This window comes from Equus quagga, unplaced genomic scaffold (assembly GCF_021613505.1).
Source record: "Equus quagga isolate Etosha38 unplaced genomic scaffold, UCLA_HA_Equagga_1.0 73442_RagTag, whole genome shotgun sequence".
Taxonomy (NCBI): Eukaryota; Metazoa; Chordata; class Mammalia; order Perissodactyla; family Equidae; genus Equus; species Equus quagga.
In genome coordinates, this window is record NW_025802777.1 from 3,752,739 (window position 1) to 3,770,005 (window position 17,267).

General features: G+C 43.4%; 1 protein-coding gene across 1 annotated transcript in view; it reads left to right on the top strand.

Annotated features, from left to right (window-relative positions):
- Positions 1-17,267, top strand: part of LOC124234382 (Down syndrome cell adhesion molecule-like) — a 684,040-nt gene that overhangs the window by 559,523 nt on the left and 107,250 nt on the right. Inside the window, exon 17 of the mRNA XM_046651745.1 lies at positions 4,615-4,685. Coding sequence (XP_046507701.1) covers positions 4,615-4,685 — 71 coding nt within the window. The remainder of the gene's footprint in view (positions 1-4,614; positions 4,686-17,267) is intronic.

The following is a 17,267-nucleotide window of genomic DNA, read 5'->3' on the forward strand; positions in this document are numbered from 1 at the left end:
TTGCCTAGAAAAAAACATTAGGATCTGTAACTATAGTCTTCACTTATTACTATTTTACATATCGAACAATTTTGGCTTTGCTGGAATTGCAGAGATTATTTATCTTAGAAAATCACATTCATTGTTAATTCTTACCTTTAACCCTCTCTAAATATTCTGATTAAAAAAGGAAAAGATGAAACTATGCTTTCAATATGTAGTACAGCTTCCATTCAAGAGCATGTAAATAAATTCTTAAATGTCAACACAATTTTCAAATTTAGTTAAATAAATGGGTACCTAATGGTTGATCTTCAACACTTTCAGCATTGGGAATTCAATCTGCCTTGGATTGTAGTTTTACAGAAATTATCTTTTTGGACTGAGATGAGGACTGATGAAAAAATTACAGCTCAGGAGCTATAAGGAAAGCACTAAAATTCTGAAAGCAGACTAATACTTTTTATATCGTTTTTTAAAGTTTTTCTTACAATGTTTTGGAAACCTAGAGTAGAAAATCCAGTGCCCAAAGAAACAAAAAGTCCCCCTAATTATGCTGGGCACAGCTCTGATGTGTGTATACAGGTTATATTCTTTCGGTGGCTGTCTTGAATATTGTTTCTATCATTTTATTTTATTTTATTTTATTTTATTTTATTTTATTTTATTTTATTTTATTTTCCTTTTTCTCCCCAAAGCCCCCCGGTACACAGTTGTATATTCTTCGTTGTGGGTCATCCTAGTTGTGGCATGCAGGACGCTGCCTCAGCGTGGCTTGATGAGCAGTGCCATGTCCGTGCCCAGGATTCGAACCGATGAAACAGTGGGCCGCCTGCAGCGGAGCGTGCAAATCTAACCACTCAGCCACGGGGCAAGCCCCTCTATCATTTTATTTTTAAGAGAGGAGAGGTCGGAATGCATTTGCTTCTGAGGACAGGCAGACCGATAAATGAATCACTGACAAACCATTGAAGTAGTAATAGGCTAAGCAGAAAAGGTGTTGTGTTCTTAAAGGTCAGGTCTGTCCTGGAGACAGGGACTGCCCCCCACCCCTGCGAATTTCACCGGGGGCCTTCATAAAATATTAGACCAGAATAGAAGAAGAAATTGTCCCCAATTCATGACTGCATTTTTTACTTTGTTTTCTGATAGAATAAAGAGCATTTTTGTAAACACTATCCTAATATCTTGGTTTTAATTATGAATACATCTCCATACGAATATGAAGACTGCGACTATTTTTGGCCTGCCATACTTCTGAGAAGGCCACATCAAAGGCCACAGCCCAGACGTGCCCAAAGGATGCAGCATGAGGTGGTGCCCTAACGTTGCCTCCAATTCCTAATAAACAGGCTCCTTCTTCAATTTGACTTAACACAACTAAATTAAAATAAGCATCAGCATAACTGTCAGACCTCAAAATCGTGTTTTCAAGGACTTTTTTTATTCCTTTTTTTTTTTTTTGCAGGGAAAGATTCACCCTGAGCTAACATCTGTTGCCAATCTTCCTCTTTTTTTTTCCCCCCTCCCCAAAGCCCCAGTACCTAGTTGTATATCCTCGTTGTAAGTCTGTAAGTCATTCTAGTTCTTCTATGTGAGCCGCCACCACAGCATGGCAACTGACAGATGAGTGGTGTGGTTCCAGGACCAGAAAATGAACCCGGGCCACCAAAGCAGTGAGTGCCAAACTTTAACCACTAGGCAATCAGGGCTGGCTCTCAGGAAGAATCTTTATGGATGAACTGCACGCTTCTCACTGACCACAGAATTTTCAGTGGGGAGAGAAATCTGTTCCACGTGTTTTCATTGGATCTGATATCAAAAGATTCCTGCACAAAGGGCTTGATTAAAAATCAGGTGCAGAGCTCCAGCAAGTTATCACAATGAGCCAGCCTCTCCCTCAGTTGCTGTTCAATGCTACCGCAGACTTGGAGTACCAATAAATCCAAGAGGCTGCAGCACCCCCAGAAAACCAACAGTCCCCATGACCTGCTGGGGAGAGAGAGGTGCAACTTATAGTCTGTTGGGGAAAGAGAGAAGGACTGGTGCAAAGACTGCTATACAAACCATATGCCCAACACTGATATGGCAGGTCTCTAAGCCGAAGTGGGGGCTCACAGGCACAGGCAGGGAACTCTGCTGGAGGGAAAAGATGGGCTCCAATCTGCCCAAGGGCTGATGTGTTTAGGTTCCACTGAGATGTTGGATGTGGCTGGGGCCTGAGACGCATTGGGTGGTGGGGGGTTGCAGAACAGAAGCATGGAGAAGAAGGCAGGACACAAACAGTGGGAAGTTAGTGTGAAGGGTGAGAAGCTGGAAGGGTGCTCTGAGTCCATGTGTGCTTTAAAAGGAGCAAAATGAAGACCAGAATTAATGTTTAAGAACTAAATAGAAACTGGCGCCAGGCATAGATGCTGGGCTGGAGTGGGCTGTCAGGGTGAGAGGCTTTGAGAGCCTGGTGGTGAGGACAGTGGCAGAGAAGGCAGAGGACAGGAGACATTGAGAATAAATTTCGGGGTTGGCACCAGCAAGAGTGTGAATGAGGGGCGTGGAGAAGGAAGCAGTCTACAGTCCTGATTCCTCCTGTCTCTCCCCAGTTCTTCTAAACATTTTCAGCTGCCTAGCAGATACTGCAATGTCACCATTTCCCTTCAAATATCTAAAATATAATGACTCGTCTTTTCTGAAAAATCAGCTTCCTTTCTTGGCATTCTTAGGTTACCATTCTCTCCCAGTCCTACCAGCCTCGACCTCTGGCATCGCTTCCCTCATTTCTTCCTGATGTATGGGAGCAGCCGTCTGGTCCTATTTCACTCCTCAAGTAGTACCCAGCATCCATTTCTTCCTTCCCATTGTCTCTGCTTAACCCAAATCCACCCAGCAACATTCTGTGCTGCACCATGTCAGTGGTCTCATCAAGGCCCACGACCCAGCACGCTGGCATCTCTCCATGTCATCATCTTCTCTCCACGTTATCTTCATCTGCTTCACACCCCCGCCTGTGATCAGTGCTTTCATGTGCAGAGCACACTTTTCCAGAAGCCACTGCAATTTCCCCAGGCTTTGTTGTGTTCCTCAAGCCCATGACGCTCTCCTTCACCCCCAATTCTGGTTTCCTGGGTTTGCCTCTCATTATTTGCGACCAGCACATCTACCCAAAGCCTCCCCATTGTTTCCTCCTCCTCCCATCCCGGAGGCGTTTGCTCATATGGGACCCACTCACTCCGTCACCTCCCCCTGCTTCTATCCTCTGTGTCTCTGCTCAAACATTGTTCCTTCAAATGTACCTTCTCTTCTTACTATTTGAATTCCTTCCTTTACCGCATATGCACAAAACGCCCAATGATAATAATATTTCTTATTATTGCATATATTTACTAAGTACATTATTTTCATGACAACTCTGTGAGGTAAATTTTATTGCCCCTTTATATAAAGAAGGAGACTGAGGCATGGAGAAATTAAGTAACCTGCAAAAAAACACACAGCTTCTAAGGGCTAGAGCTGGAATCCAAACTTGGGCAGAAAGATTGAAACGCCCATCAATTTAGCTACATCGTGATATTTACTCAAACCTTCTTCCCCAAAAAGAGGAAAACATGTGTCCCTTGGCCTTGCCTCTCCCCTCACTTGACCTCTATCTATGCCCTTACTTTCACTTCCAAACTCATCAAATTGGGTCATATTCTTCTGCTTTCCTTTCTTTCTTTATCACCCTTCTGCAAATTGGCATCTGCTCCTTCACAGAAATGTCCCATTTGCAGCTCAGCAGTAACTGCAAAATTGTCAACCCAACCACAGGTTGTCACCCACAGGGGTCTCTCCCTCTGACCCCTGGGTTACCATTTGCTCCAACTTCTCAGAAGATATTTGAGCATATGCTACGTTGTATCGTTGTCTTCATCTCAGTGCATGCGTTCGACTGTTCTGGTTAGATTATGAACTCTCGGTGGACAAAGAGGCTTTCTCTCAGTCCTATGCGAAGTACTTAGTACGTAGCACATGTGTAATACCCATTAATTGACTGTACCTGGAATGGAATTGGCATCTGTACAACGCTTGGAAATAGGTTGGTGTGAGCTGCACGCGTTGTGGTACTCTTCAACTTTGTTTCTGCCATCTGTGGCTACAGCCCCTCATTAATGAGAGTTTTTAATTGGAAAGTGTGGAGAGCTAAAGAGATCAAAGAGACTCAAAGGCAGAAGAAGCCTTAGTTTTTTCCCCCAATACGTCTGAGCAACCTAAGTGACCCCAACGTCATGTCACTAAAGACACTTCCAAGGGAAAGAGAAGGGTCTTCAACAGCCCCCATGGTGTTTTATAAATGAATGTTGTTTTAAAACTTCCTATTTTACCTGTTAACTTGCTCAAACTCAAGGTTTATTAATCAAATTGTCAAAGACATGTTGAGAAAGAATACAAGGACAAGTCCTCAAGATTCATTTCTCCTGGGGGCTAGTAAGCGCGGGGTCAATTTTGTACACAATGACTCTGCCACATTGACCTGCCCACTAAAGCTGAAAACATGCTTCTCTGTGCTGCTGTGGCCTGTCTTCCTGACCTGTGCATTGTTGTATAGGTTTCATTCCACTCTGGAACCATTTCTAACCAGCCTGTGGGTTTTGATCTCTACAGCTCCTGATGGCCCACCTCAAGAAGTTCACCTGGAGCCCATATCATCTCAGAGCATCAGGGTCACCTGGAAGGTAAACCAAGTAAACACTTGTATTCTTGGCACTTTTCCCATGGGGGTGAGTGCTTCACTCACGTTAAGTGTTATGATGCCAAGACACTAACGTTTTATAAAACTTTTGTTTTGCGAAATTACATTAAAGGCCCTTTTTTAAAATCCAACATTTGTAGCTACATCTTGGATAATTTGACAGCACCTTCTGTATCCACAGAGAGGGCTGTTGTTGTGTCTTGTTTTTATTCTTTGAATCCTGATTGGTCCTCAGTGCTGTCTCGACACAAGTAGTGACACGGATGTGCTTGACTGCACTCGCTAATTTCATTCCAGCAGAAACATTTTCCACTTGCTTTTCCTAAATGGCACATCATGGTATGGCAGATAGTCCACTGAACTGGCAGAAAGGAGAGAAGTCCTTGCCGTGCCACTAGCTTGCTGTGTCCTCGAGCACACCCCTTCATTTCCTCCCAGTGAGGTGGGCCGCTGAACCAGCTGCTGTCTGAGGCAGTGGTACCTCAAGTGTGGCCCTCGGATGCAGACTGGCTGCTGGCCAGCCAAGGGCTTGTCGCCAGTTGCTGGGAGAGAACGTCTGAGCCTCAATGCAAAACACCTCACCACACAGCACACTGTTTTGTCTGGCAACATGTTTTTCACAGCAAAATGTTCTCAGTGAAGGAAGCGGTGTTGATTTATGTTCTGGAGCGTTAGGCACCTCTGCCCTAGTGATTTTGAAGTCACCTGTCTGGTGGGTGAAGCTGCCTTGGGAATCAGTCATCCTCCCAACGTGCTCTTGGAACTAACTACCTTAGGCCGAATTCCATTTTATCTAGAGTCCTCTTGTTGGGTGAAAACTTCTGTAAACTTGCACTTGCTCTTCCAGTTCTAGATTTCTCTCCTCACATGGGTTTTCTTCTTACCTCTTTCCTCATCTTCTTTCTGCATTCTCACTCAGAGAAGAAAGCAGGGCTTCAAGTCTCACACCCCTTGTCACCTAAAAACCTAATCCGTTGCGCCTGTTGTTGGGTTTTTCCTTCTAGTATCAGCTCTAACATAAAGCGGCCAGTGTCTGTAACAAAAACGGATTTTCATTGTTGGGGTGGATACCACCCTTGGTGTTCGCACATGTTAATGCAGCAAGCCCGTTTGCATCAGCTTTGTACACTTGCGATTCCAGCGGCAGTATGCCATGACTGTGTAGCCGCTCAGACAGCACAGGCTGAGCAGTGTGGGGAGGGGTCTCCTTCCTCTTTGTGAGCTCATCCGCCAGCTGTGAGCATCACACACTTTGTAATGAAAGGCACACAGCATGCCATAACTCCGTCCGAAGCCGGCCACTCTACAAAAGGAACGCTGACTCACTCTGTCTCGAATTAAAGACTCTCAAGTTCCACCCACTGGCCTTCCGCTTTCTCTTACCTTTTGCCACTGAAAAAGACCAGCCATTACCGTGGCCCCTAAAGCTTTTTGGGTCCTGCGTGAAACAGGTGTCCATCTACGGAGCTCTTATAACTAAGAATGGAAACTTAACGAGGCTTTAAAAAGGCTTTCCATCCTTTTTCTCTCTGTTAAAAACAGCAGCAAAAGTCAGTAAATTGCAGTTAAATTTCTTCTTAACGTCAAAAGGATGAACGTGTTGTAGGCAATTAAAAGGATACCTGGCTCCCATTAGATCATGAGCTGATTGTAATAGTCTGTTCACGGAACGGTGATTTATCTCAGAGTAGCAGGCCGTTGTTGCCTGGCCTGTCAGCGCACGGACGGATATGGCGGTGATTTAACTGATTGAATGAGGTAAGGGCTGCCCATTCATTGGCTTGTCGATTCACATTGGCCTGATTATGTAATGAAAGTGCAGCACTGACTCAACCAACTTGTATGCTCCTGTCCGTAATTTACACGATAGGTAAATTACAGTATGCTGCATACAATATGCCTTTGTTTTGTGGTGTAAAAGTTCCATATTTACATTTTATATAAGGTGACTGACAGCAAAGGAGAAGAAAGAAGGAAGTAAAGAAAGAGGGAGAAATCCCATGAGCCCAAAGAGAGAGCCCCACATTGGTCAGCCAGGATGGAAATATATCGGGAGCTGTAGGACTGAGACAGAAATTCATTCAGGGTCACAGGACAACTGACCGGAAGGAAAAGTTGCACTCAATGGAGAGATATGAGACAGAAAGGAGGATTGCTCCAGGGTTTGGGTGGGAAAACAGCCATTTTAGAGGCTAAGCCTCTTAAACGTCAGACGCGCCTTGGCAGCCTTTCTCTAACATTCAGGACAGATGTTAAAGTTGTTTAATTATCATTGTACAAGCAATGCTTCCGTAAATACACCTTCTCTTGAAGAAAATAAACAACTTTCCCTTTTTATTTATTTCTTTCACCAAAGGAAGGTTTCAATATTTTTAATTTTCAAGTCTGGCAAAGTTGCCCATGGCCCACTGAATACAGACCAAAAGCCAAAGGACACTCTACGCCATTCAACATCAGGCTGTAACACCCCATGTCAGGTTTGTCACCCCATCTTTCCCTAGCTATAAGGGACCATGCAGGTGCCCACAGCTGTCGTCTTCTCCCCTTCTCCATGTCACTGCTCACACTGTTTGTAACATCCCCCCTCTGCCTGTCTAGTCCCGCTTACCCAACACTCTGGTCCTACATGATTCTCTGTGAAGATGTATGAATCTCCGCAGTGGAATCAATTGTCTCATTCTCATGTTACTCATTACTCGTGGTGGTAGCTCAGCGAGGCTCCCGTCACATGGTTTCTACAGATCATTTGGTTGCATCTCCTCTGCTGTTCTGTGAGCTCCTTAGAGGTGGGGAGTGTCTCCTTCATCTTTGATCCCAGTGGCTGGCAGGTTTGCATGAATGAGTGAGTGAATGGATGGATGGATGAATGTGTGCCTATGTAAGTTGGGAATGACAAGTGTTCTCCATGTCACACTAGCCTCTGAAGCATTACGTCTTTCAGAAACGCCATGGAGAAGGCATCCCAGCTGTTAGAATCTCCAAACACCAGGCTACTGAATACAGCGAGGGTGTAATTCACGCTACAGTGAAATACCCCGGAGCATGTGATGGTGGACACCCAAAGATGTGACCCATGCTCGGGGTATCAGACAGACCAATCACTTTACACCTGGCTTTCTACTACAATTTATTGACAAGTAAATGGCAGTCGTGGTCCAATAAATTTGTGATATGTTTTAGAGGAGATGGACATCTGCACTTCACTTCAATTGTAAGCCCACAGGAAGATGTCCAAGAACTCGCGCCACATTTAATTGTCTATGTTATGCAAGATGAGGGCCCTGAAGGGCGCTTAAGTATTTTTACATATTTTGAGTTAAATAAAAATGCTAAGCAGTGCCTAAATAGGAACTCAAGAGAAAACATAACTGGTTCTAAATAAAATAAAAGTAGAGTAAAAGATAATAAAGATTCATTTTCTAACTTGCTCGACACCTTTTGGAAAACAAAAGGATTTGCGTAAGCTGATACGATTTACTACATGCTTTTGCTGGGGTTATTCAAATTCAGAAAAACTATTTAAAACTACAGCTTATTGATAATATATTTAAGTACCTGAAAATTGTAAGACTAAAAGAGAATTTTTTGGTTTTTCAGAAAATTCCGATTTTAGTCTATCTCCTGGTGTAAAAATACTGACAGAACAAGCCTCTTTTGACAATGCCTGTCACCTTCTTTCCTGGTCAGTCTCAGAATCAACTGATCTCATTTCATACAAATGAAGGACAGTTTGACTGACTGCTATTTGCGTGTGCTCATAAAATAAACCCTTCAGTATTTGGAATACTTAATTATTATAGATATCTCAAAACATTTATCCAGAGAATGCAATTAAAGTCAGAGATTTTGAGGACAAAATCATGTAAATGTTTTGATTTGTTTTGATTTGAATGAGAAATCTTTTTAGAGCCATGGGCTATCCTGAAAATATGAAATTTTCGATTACTTAAATATTGCAGTGCTGAAAACAATTGTCAAACTGACGACTCAGGATAAAAATCCTGAGAAGGATTTTACCACTTTCTTACCCCTCAGTATCACACCCTCTGGCCAAGATTTTATTTAGAATGAGAAGCTTTGCAGAAGAGATGCACGATTTCCATAAAATATGAAAATTGAAGATTTAGGCATTGAATTAAATTTCAGTAATCTGAGGAATACTTTTAACTAGAACATCACATCTCCATAAGCCCCAATAATTACAGCTAATTGAGGCATCCTTACAATCAATTATATGTTTCAGAGATGAGCTCATACAATGGGAAAATGGCTTAGTCTGCCATTTAAAAACAAAACTGCTCTATTGCCAGCGACCTTCATCGTAAGGGTTTAATAAACTTCAGGCTCCACTTGACTCCTGCATTTAAACCCCTACACCTCCAAGAAATGGCACAGCACATTGGAAAAAGAGTGCCCTCTAGTATGGTGTTTCCTGGCAGGGGTTCCCGGGAAAGTTATCTTTCTGTGCGTTTGCTCTCTGCGGGCACTGTGCTCAAGTCTTTAGATTGTGCATTATTTCTAGATCTGTGCACTGGGTGCACTCAGTTTTGTACGGAGGGGATCCTGAAGTCAGAAGGACTTGCTCAAGATCTAAGGACTCATGGCTGTCAGATCAAGGACCTCCACCCGGGCTGTCTGACTGTGTCTCATGGGCTTCTTAGCCATCGATAAACTAATTCCTATGAAGGGCCGAGATTGTGGCTCGTGCATAGTAAGTTTTGACAAATAGTTATTTTCCTCTCCTGCCAACCTCATATTATAAATTTTACCCAATCCCATTAAAGTTAGAGAAAATAGGCAAGAGGTACATTCTACCTGCTACCATTTTCTTTCCAAATTGTAAACTTATCCTTAGCGTAATTTGAGAAGTAAATCGACACCCTTTGTTCCTAATCAGTTGAAATTCAAAAGGGTTGCCTTGAAATTAATTTTATTTAATTTTTTTCTCACTTTAATCCTTAGGCTATGAAAAATTGCAAAAGTTTAGATTTCTTTGATGAGCTAATCAATTGGTTCTAGAGTTGGATTTACAGCAGCTTTATTAAAAACCCAGATGACCAAGATGTCTTACAAATATTTAAGGAATTGTCAGCCCTTCTCGTATTAGCAAGTCCGACCTCTTCCCGCTATATAGCAAGAGAAGAGAAATGCAAACTGATTTCAGAACGTCTTAGTCACCCAGGTAAAGTAGGATTATTCTCTCTCAACTTCTTACAGTTGACCAGACTGGAAGCTCTGTGAGGGGAGAGGGGATACTTTGTTTGTTCATTACATCCTCCGTAAGAGAGCAGTAAATACTTGTTAAATAAATACAGGAAGCACTCCCACTGTTCACGTATATGTTAAAATATTCATATCAAGTGGGGGTACCTCTTCCTTTGGAAACCTCTGGACTCCCTGGAAAGGAGTATATATAAAATACGCAGATCCCTTTAGTAAAACCATTGATTGCTTATTTGCTTGACTTGGTATATCTTCTGCATCTCTCTCCATCTCTCCGTTGCATTCGCTCTCTTGGTGTACCCATGTGATGGGCCTTCTCTAAGGACTCCAGGTCTCTGTCCCAGAGCAGAGCTGCCAGCTGGCCTGCTCAAAGGGTCCTGGCTGGCCTCCCAACCCAGCAAGCAGTTCTCTTGGTTCTCAGCCTCAAAGTGAAGATGCTGGCCACCTTTCCAGAGGCTGCTCAGGCGCCAAGAGGGTGGGATCCAGGTCTGACACACAGGCATGCTGGGAAGAGAGGTTAGCCAGGTCTCAGCGTTGGAGGCATGTCTCCATTCAACTCCAGTGAAAAGGCTGTACCTCTCCAGCTAATTGACCCTGACAGGACATAAACTGAACTTGGACTAAAGACTAGGACCAAGGCCATCTCTGTTCATCAGCTGGCAATCCTTTCAGATGGTTTCTTTTGAAAGCTTCACTCTGAGCCTGGATGAACCAAGCACAGTACAAGACAACAGAGGGCAGGCACTTTCATTGTTCTCTTTTACGACTGTCAGGTTATAAACTGTCAGGTTACAGTAAGTTAGGAGGCAAGGATGATATTTTTGCTTTGACTTAGAGAACATATTATCAGAAACGCAAATAACAGTAATGAGTAGGAACCATGAAGTTGCAACTAAAAGAACATTTTAGAAATTTATTGATGACCAGCCATGGGTGTGTATTTGGTACACCAACATCACATTTTACAAATGGTTTAGGTTCTGAAATTGAGACATTAGGATAAAATTTATGTTCAGAATAATATTGAAAATTACTTAATTGTCTATTAAGTACACTGTGTATAATTTTAGCCATGAAACCCTACAGGGACATAAATGTATGAATATATAGTATTTACAGTGAAAAATGAAGAGTATATGTAAAACTATAACTTGACATTATCTCATTAGATTATGCATTAAGTAGTATTAGCATAAGTGAAATGCATCTACGGCAAGTGAAGAGCATATAATGAGAATACTTTATATAGTATTAAAAGCACTGGATTAAACTTCAGGAAAATTTGATATTACTGCCATCTCTACACCTAATAAAAATGACCTCGAGCAAGCTACTCTATTAGTCATTGCCGAAACTCAAACCCTTTTCATTAGTTCCAGTCTGAGTGTGCTTTTCATTATATCATAGATAAATAAATCAGAGCACATGTTCATGGCATGTTCTTATCCTACTCATCTCACAGCACTGACTTGATAACCATGGAGGGGGGAGGAGATGAGAGCACTTTAGAATCCTTCCATAGGTTGGTCCTTTGAATAACAACCTTGATTTTGATCTCTACCCTGGATCTTGCCCTTCTGATGGCTCTGGACAGCCCAGTAACAAATACCTCCCAGGAATGTAAATACTGAAAAATTGGCCCGACAAAAGTAAATAAATAAATAAAAGTTTTATTTTAAATAATCTAATAATAGATGGATAGGTAGTAAGTTCAAGAAAAGTATTCAAAAGACTGTCTCATGTATAGTTTTGCTGGTTCTCATAAAATACTGACTCCACTTTTCACAGAGAAATTGGAAGATCAAATCAACGTGACTGTTGCATTAAGTTTTATAAATGAGTTGAATGGCATCTATCAACGGAGTGAATGAACGAGTATACAGTTTAATGTGCCTAATTTTCTTAGACAGTCATCACTATGCCATCTTGCTAATGACATTAGCCATCTTAGAGAAATCAAATAATGTGGATAAGTTACTAAACAAGGCGTAGATGTTAGGATGAAAAATCAAAGAAAAAAAAGGGAAAACCTATGTCCAATCAAGAATTACCTAGGCATTGAATGACATCTGCTACTTCATGACATTGTCTCCTAAGGGGAGGGAAGAAATAGGGTGTTATGTTTATCCTTTATAACTAGTCTGGACCAAGTTGTTCAGGGTCTTTTGCAGGAAGAACTCCAGCCAGGACAGCATGAGCAAGCTGCCCTAGGAGACACCTCTGCATCTAATCTCCACAGTCTATTTTTATGGCAACATGAGGCAGAACAGAAAAACACAATATATGCTTTCAGATTCATGTCACTAATGCAAATACGTTTAACTTAATCCACTAAGATGTAACCCACTAAGTCTACTTCAGGTGATCTTCTATAGCTTTTTAAAGGCCAAACTTCTCTGTGTATTAAAAAGTTGGGAAAATAAGTTCACATTCTTTCAATTCCTGTGATGGATTCCTCCCACTAGGACATTCTTTTGAAAGTTTTAAGTTACAACTGAAAATAAAAGTTCTGTGTGCTTTGAGTAATCACAGAAATATAGGAAATAAAACTATGCTGCCTCTTAAAAGTATCTGATCATTCCTGTTTTCCCTGGCAGTCACAATCCAAAGTTGGAAACAAGCCTTGTTTTTATATAAATAGCAGAAGAATTCAGGAGGAGACATACTCTTATTAACTTCCAGCAGTGAGAATTCCCAAAGAAGGAAGGTCTGATGTGGGGGGTGTGTTCTGTCCCTTCCGGGGGTCTGTGCAGAATCTGTGACTCTCTCTGCATGTGTTTGGGCTTGTGTCAGGAGCATCCCCCGTTTCAGAACCAGAACATTTGGTCCAAATGCTTCTAGCATGTTCCTGAGAGGGCAGAGTAGCCTATCAGACACTTTTTCAATCTCCCTCTCTTCCATTACCCATTCATGATGCTGATGCCTTGAATTCCTTTGGTTGAGGCTGGTGCCTTTCATTCCCAAGTACAGATAAGAGACAGAGGTAAGTAGCTGTATAGGAGCAATGCCATCCTACGCTTAAATCATCGCTAAGGTGCAGGTGGCAGATATTAAATCCGTGACCAGAGGCCCACGATTGATGCAGACATTACTTGTCTTCTTCTGATAGAACACAAGTTAGAACTTTGCCATCCCAGCAAGGAGGGGAACTGACTCCATCAAACACTTGGCCCAGATGCTGGCTTTTCTCCAACCCTGCCTCTCCTCCCACTTCCACTCCACCCCCATCCTCAGCCCACCCAGTGAACTCCACCCTGCATGTGGCTTTGATCCACACTGTGTCCTACAGGGGTTGACAGACTATTTCCGTCAAGGGCCGGAGAGTAAATACATTCATCTTTGTGAGCCATAATGTCTCTGTCTTAACTCTGCCATTGTAGCACAAAAGTGGACACAGCCAATACATAAATGAGTGAATGCAGCTGAGCTCTGACAAAACTTAACCCGGGAACGCTGAAATTTAAAGCTCATGTAATTTTCACATGTCACAAAATCTTCTTTTGATTTTTTGCAACCACTGAAAAATGTAAAAAGTATATATATTCTTAGCTAAGAGGGATATATAAAAACAAGTGGTCAAACAGCCTTGGCCCCAGGACCATAGTTTGTCAACCGCGCTTCACTGAATCAAGAGGGTACCTGGGGAAATAGCCACGTACAATTGAAATACGTCACAAACAGCTTCCTGTTAGTAACTGGCTCTTTGTGCTGAGATTTAAAGCATTGAGAAACTGTTCTTAAGTGTGAATTTAGAGCCTTCCTTTCATTGAGCAGGTTCTTCTGAGCCTCAGATCTTCTTTGGTTCTTCTGGACAGACCCTACTTAGCAGAAGTTACAAAGACTGTCACAGCAGCAGCCCTGCATATGGTTGTGGCAGGTCATCCCTTTACAGAGCCTTCCTGTCATTGGAAATCCTGCCTTTTGCTCTTACTTAACATATCTGGGTCAACCGTGTCCTCCCCAGATCTATGTGGCCTTTTAATGGGTCAGCCCCCCCTCTCCTTGGCCACTCTGCCATCTCTAGGAGCTCACATTACCTGAGGGGGAGCTACTCCAGGTTGGGTCCCCCCATCTGCATGGAAGGAGCCGAGCCCTTTGGGATCACCCAGCTACCACTAAATAGTTGGGACCCCAGCCTGATGCTCACTGGCTAGTACACACTCCCTCTTGGCATCCAAAACAAAACTCCTTGCCCTCTAAATCCCCATCACCTGTAGACTTAGATGTGCAAACTGGACCAGTCTCCCAAAACCTCACAGCCTCCAGATAGATTCTTTCCTGGCTGGACCTTGGCTACACTCCCTTTTGACCCAGGAAACTTCCATAGCCCCCCTCCTCATTCTCTCCCTGCTCTTTCCTTGGTCGGAACCCAGGGCACTTCCACTCTCCCTGCCACTTCCCTGTGACTGACTACGCTTCTAGACACTGGGACATTGAGCCATCACCCTTCTGACCAACTCTATTCTCGGAAGTCGTCTCTGGTTTCATTGAGCTGTGGCAGCCACCTCCCCATCTTCACCAACTACCTGAGTTGGCAATGGAACCTTAAGAAGGAGTCATGACATCTAGAGACCTTGACATTAGGCGAAGGATATTCCTGGAGACGGCTTCTCGGTGCGGATATATACAAAACTAACCCTAGTCTGTGAATGTGCCATGAATTCCTTTCTTAGGTCATTGGCAGAAACCACTGGTTCAGCCTTTATGTATGATGAGAAATGCACTATGTGGCTACCAGACAGTGTGCTATGCAAAAGACAGCAAAATTCAGAAAAAAGAGGGGCCCGGCAAGAGTAGCTATTCAACAAATGTTTACTGGTTAGATGAATGAATGAATGAGTGAATGAATGAAATGGGAGCCATTTCTACAGTTTAGCAATTGAATAAATGGAGTCCTGTTTTGCGGTAGTTAATCTCAATTTCATTCCATAACATTCTAAGTACCTGTTTCTGAAATTCGACTTTGTGTTCCAAGCTGACACACCCCCTTGGCTGCCATCTCCCCCTCAGCTGCCAAGTCTGACTAGAATACAGTGACTGTTGGCTACAAGTCAAAGTTCTTGGCCTCTCAAGGTAGTGTAGTTCAAACATTCTGCCATTCATCATTATTTCTCACACCTGAATTGAATAGCTCCCTTTGTTCTAAGCATGTCTCATTCTCAGCTCATGAGTCTATTTTTTTTTTTTATTTCATAACATGTGGTCCCCTAATTCTTTCCCAACCCTTCAATGGACAATAATTTGGGGGAGGGAGCCATAGGGCCATGCAAATTGCTTGTATAAGACCTATGAAATAGATAGTATATTTAGTGTAATGCAACTCTAAGGAGAGAGGCAAGAATGAAAATGTGTTTTGAGGCGATGTAAAACATTTCTTCTCCCTTGAAGTCCATTGTCCATTCATGTAGAGAGGCTGCTCTGCCATGATATCCACGGGGGCTACGGAGCCACAGCAGTGTTCTGTCCAGTAAGGCAGTTGGTCTCCCTCCAAACAAGCCACCATGTGAAGAGAGTCCCCTTGCTGCTGTGTGGCTTGAGGGACGACAGTGGTCTTGCAGTCTTATTTGCATTCAATCCTTTTGTTCTGCAAAGACACCAGGAAAATGGGTTATTGGTGACCCGAAAAATCAGAGAAGGCACAGCCATCACTTTTTAACTGACTAGTCCATCCCAAGTGAGGGCAATTCTAAACCTTTTAATGACACCCCAATGACAACCACAGTGGTTCTCAGACTTGAGAGTACACCAGAATCCCCTGGAGGGCTTGTTAAAACGTGGATTGCCAGCCCCCTCACCACAGAGTGTTTCTCATTCAGAGGTTCTGGGTGTTTGCCTAACCTCCTCTACACTCCCGCCATCCCTCAGCCCCACAATCACCACAGATACCTCCCTGAAGGGTCACTCGGAGCTGTTCTCCATCCCTGGGCATCTCTTGTCCTCTCACCCAGGGCAGCTGTGTGTGCTGACTGCTTTCCTGTGATGTTGCCCCCTCCTCAGCAGAGGCTGGTCTTCCTTTCAGCTCAGATGAAGTGTCCCCTTCTCTGGGAATCCCTCTGCTCACTTTTCCCTCCCATAGGACCCTGTACAAACTTTCAGCACCACAAGCCTCCCGCTCTTTCATGGCGGAGGGACTGTAGGTCTGCCCTGCCCACAGAGCCTTGTACAGAATAGGCCCCCAGTGCACGGTTGTAAAATCGAATGCACTCCTCCGCTGAACAAGTTATTGAGTAGCTGCTGTCTACGTTGGCGAGCAGTGAAGGAGCTGGAGGAATTACACAAGGATGAAAAAGGCAGTCCCCCACCCCTACAATAAGAGGGAAATGAGGGCCCAGCCCAGTGGCACAGTGGTTAAGTTTGCACGTTCCACTTTGGCAGCCTGAGGTTTGCCGGTTCAGGTCCCGGGTGCGGGCATGGCACCACTTGGCAAGCTGTGCTGTGGTAGGCGTCCCACATATAAAGTGGAGGAAAATGCACGTGGATGTTAGCTCAGGGCCAGTCTTCCTCAGCAAAAAGAGGAGGATTGGCGGGAGATGTTAGCTCAGGGCTAATCTTCCTCAAAAACAAAAAAAAAAAGAGGGAAATGAGGACAGGTTACATTTTAAGTAAATTGGGAGGAATCTAAAAGGAAAATTTTCAATTCATTTTTCCACTGAATTACTCAACGTGCCCAAGTACGGTGGTGCTCTTGGAATGCAGAATTCTGCAGTGCAGAATTTTAGCTCCCCTGGTCAGCAGGTGGATCCCGGCATTGAGCAAAGTCCATTCTTTGCCTGCAGTGGAAAGGGGGAGGGGAGTGTGCTGGAAACAGAACCTGGCTGGTGGTTTGCTGAAGAAGAGATGCCTGTTCTAATCACTCCCATCCTCCACAGTGCCAGGAGCATTTGCACATCACCCCTGTTTTTCCATCTCTTTAAAGAGCGAAGAATCTGCCACAGGCAGCTTGCAAGCTGATTTGGATGGACACGTAAAATGCAGGCACTTGCAAACCGCACAAATAAATTGACACGGTGCTGCTGTTGTCATGGAGATCAAAAGAGACAGTTTCTTAAAGGAAGTGGGGGTTGGGAGGGATTTGAAGGCTGGAGAAAGGGCAGCTGGAAGGATGAAAGAAGGCTGTTTAGGGAGACTACAGCAGAAAAAAGAAAATGCCAGGGCAGGAAAGGGGAGAGAGAGTGCCAGAGATGGCACATAAATGGGACAAATGAAAAGAAATCAGGATCATTACTGGATCCAAAGGTAAATGGATGGAAGAGTAAAATTCAACATGGAAAATCAATTTATTTCTACGTGAGAAATATAACAGCAAATCGGTCAGGGCTTCTCTCAGAATTTTCGCACATTC